The sequence below is a fragment of the Lipotes vexillifer genome, unplaced genomic scaffold (assembly GCF_000442215.2).
Source record: "Lipotes vexillifer unplaced genomic scaffold, Lipotes_vexillifer_v1.1 scaffold802, whole genome shotgun sequence".
Taxonomy (NCBI): Eukaryota; Metazoa; Chordata; class Mammalia; order Artiodactyla; family Lipotidae; genus Lipotes; species Lipotes vexillifer.
This window is the reverse complement of record NW_006790237.1, coordinates 2,677,774-2,680,981: the sequence shown is the minus strand read 5'-3', so window position 1 is coordinate 2,680,981 and position 3,208 is coordinate 2,677,774. Positions and strand designations below refer to the sequence as shown.

The 3,208-nt window shown below is 42.5% G+C and overlaps 1 protein-coding gene across 2 annotated transcripts in view; it reads right to left on the bottom strand.

The window, feature by feature from the left end:
* ZNF615 (zinc finger protein 615) overlaps positions 1 to 1,904 on the bottom strand; it is a 9,482-nt gene extending 7,578 nt beyond the window's left edge. The window contains exon 1 of one of the 2 annotated variants that reach the window (XM_007463434.1): positions 1,860 to 1,904. In XM_007463434.1, coding sequence (XP_007463496.1) covers positions 1,860 to 1,874 — 15 coding nt within the window. In that variant the 5' untranslated portion in view covers positions 1,875 to 1,904. The remainder of the gene's footprint in view (positions 1 to 1,859) is intronic. The other variant, XM_007463433.1, reaches the window with a different exon arrangement.
* Between the last annotated feature and the right edge of the window lie 1,304 nt (positions 1,905 to 3,208).

Sequence of the window (3,208 nt, the reverse complement as noted above, 5' to 3'; positions counted from 1 at the left end):
TATAGAGAGAGAGAGAGAGAGAGAGAGAGAGAGGGAGACAGAGAGAGAGGGAGACAGAGAGAGACAGAGACAGAGAGAGACAGAGAGAGAGACAGAGACAATGCACATATATGTGTATATCATTAGGCGGGGTTAATACCATATTAGGTGAAATGAGGAAATAGCTGTAGGAAACACGTTTTTACATTTATAAGAAGAAAGGACAGGGACTTCCCCAATAGCACAGTGGTTAAGAATATGCCTGCCAATGCAGGGGACACACGTTCGATCCCTGGTCTGGGAAGATCTCACATGCTGTGGAGCAACTAAGCCCATGTGCCACAACTACTGAGCCTGTGTTCTACAGCCCACAAGCCACAACTACTGAGCCCACATGCCACAACTACTGAAGCCCTAGAGCCCGTGCCCCGCAACAAGAGAAGCCACTGCAGTGAGAAGCACACGCACCGCAATAAAGAGTAGCCCCCACTCGCTGCAACTAGAGAAAGCCTGTGCATGGCAACGAAGACCCAACACAGCCAAAAATAAATAAACAAAAACACTTAAATTTATTTTAAAAAAAAGAAGTTAGGACAGTCAAGGACTGCAGTTAAGGACCCAGCACATCACCTCTATGGAGAACCATCAAAGTCCTATGTAAACTTGAGACCCATGTGCCATGAAACATTAACATCCCTCAAGGAACTGGTCTGCTTTTTCCTCACAGTTGATCCCTATGATATCTGATATAATAAGAAACATATATTTGGTCTTCAGCCCCAGTTTCTAACACAATTTCTCCTAAACCCTTGGAGTTTTTTAAGTAATAGAGGTACGGGGCATTCTGTGTTATTTATAACAAGTCCCTTTCAAACATACCTGAGTTTATGCTAGCAAGGTGAGTCTTGGTGGACCCCTAGAGAGTTTCAGGATGGGGGTTGGCTGCCCAGGGAACCAACCTTGTGATTAGAGGGTTGGAACTTTCAGCCCCACTTCTAGCCCTCCAGGGAGGGGGGAGGGACTGGAAACTGAGCCAATCAACAATGGCCATTGATTTAATCTACCACACCTACCCAATAAGACCTCCATAAAAAAAAACCCTAAACTACAGGGCTCAGAGCATTTCCTGGATGGTGAACACATCTAGGTGCTGGGGGTGTGACACTCCTAGAGAGGGCATGGAAGGTCCTTGTCCCTTCCCTCATATCTTGCCTAAGTATCTTTCCATTTGGCTCTTCCCAAGCTGTATCCTTCATAATGAACCAGTATAGGTAAGCAAAGTCTTTTCCTGAGTTATGTGAACCGTTGCAGTAAATTATCGATCCTGAGGAAGGGATTTCGGGAACCCCCGATTTGCAGCCAAGTCAGAAGTATGGGTACTGTGGGCAGCCAATACTTGGTATCCAAAGTGAGGGCAGTCCTGTGGGATTGAGCCCTTAAAACTGTGGAGACTGACAGTAACTGCAGTAGTTAATGTCGGAATTGAATTAAATTGTAGACGCTCAGCTGGTATCTAGAGTGTTGGAGAAGTGACTGTTGGTCTGGAAAGACCCACACATTTGGTGCCAGAAGTGCTGGGAGTAGAAACAGTTTGTAGTACTGCCTATCATGTAACTTATGACTCTCTTGTGATGGCTGTCAGAGACATTAGACACAAATTGACACCTAATATAACTCACAGGATTTTGCACATTCACATATTATATCCCAACGCGAGTCACAGAATATGAATCCTATGAATAATATATTCCTGATCTAACTTTACCAAGATTTCTCCAGATCCTGCTAGGATCCATTTAAACTTTTCTACTTAACTGCACTGACTTTTACAGGCAAAGCCACTGGGGAATAAAGAAAGAATAAAAGAAACCAAAAGTCACCTGGGCCTGGATCATTTTCTTCTTACTTTGGGAAATGGTTGCAAACTGGGATGCTGTCTTTAGCTCTTCTGGATTAGCTCTAAATTTCTGTTCAAAAATCTCAGTCTCCAATCAAGGATGTCTCCAGAACTGACAGTACTTAAGTCTCAGAATCTTTTCCTCCTTCTTTCCTTTGATCCCTCTTGTTCCTGGGGAGCCAGCACCTGTGGGCTGAAGAGCAAATTACTCTGAGTGGCACATTCTCTTTCGGCCTAGATGCTGTCAGTGTTGCTGGCCACTCATCTTAAATTAAGGCCCCCAAAGATCGATTGGTCCTTTTATTACGAAGCTTTTACATCTGGGCCAATAAAACATAACATTCCGAATATTTGGGAGGTACATCTTTCTCTTGTAAAGCGGAAGCAGTAAGACTGTGAAAGGGGATGTGGGAAGGAGAACAAGCACAGCACAATGCCCCATTGGCAGGGAAATCCACAGGTAGAACGACTTTAGGAAAAAGCACACACAGACAGGATATACACATTTTTCTTCTTTTAAACCACGTGCGTCCACGTACCTCTTCAAAAGTCTCTTTACATCCCAGGGTTCACACACTCAAATTTGAAGAACATCATGTTAAGCAAATAAGAAGCACCGTCATGTAATGTCTCATTTCCATCCACTTCTTGATCCTCGATAATAGTATTATAAGCATAAACCTATAAAGGATACTCAGCCAAAAATCCTTTAGGAATAAAACTGAAATAAAAACATTTTCAGGGGTCGGGGGGAGAGAAGGATAAATTAGGAGTTTGGGATTATCATATACACACTACTATATATAAAACAGATAACCAACAAGGACGTACTGTATAGCACAGGGAACTATATTCAATATTTTGTAATAAACTGTAGGAGAAAAGAATCTGAAAAAAATAGATATATATGTACGTACAAGTGAATCACTTTGCTGTACACCTGAAACTAACACAACATTGTAAATCAACTATACTCCAATAAAAAAAAAATTTTTTTCAGGCAAAAGCAGAGAGAATTCTTCATCAGAAGACCTGTAATACAGCAAATGCACATGTCTTCAAGCAAAAGGAAAGGGTTCTCTAATGTAAGCAGAGGACCAAGGAATGAAAAGGAACTAAACTGGTAGATAAGCAGTTAAGTCTAAATTAGTACCAGCTGGGAAAATGATCATATCTCAGGAGGTTTTAAAAATATAGAGAGTTAACCACCACTTCCCTGCTGGCATAGTGGTTAAGAATCCACCTGCCAATTGCAGGGGACACAGGTTCGAGCCCTGGTCCAGGAGGATCCCACATGCCACGGAGCAACTAAGCCTGTGCACCACAACTACT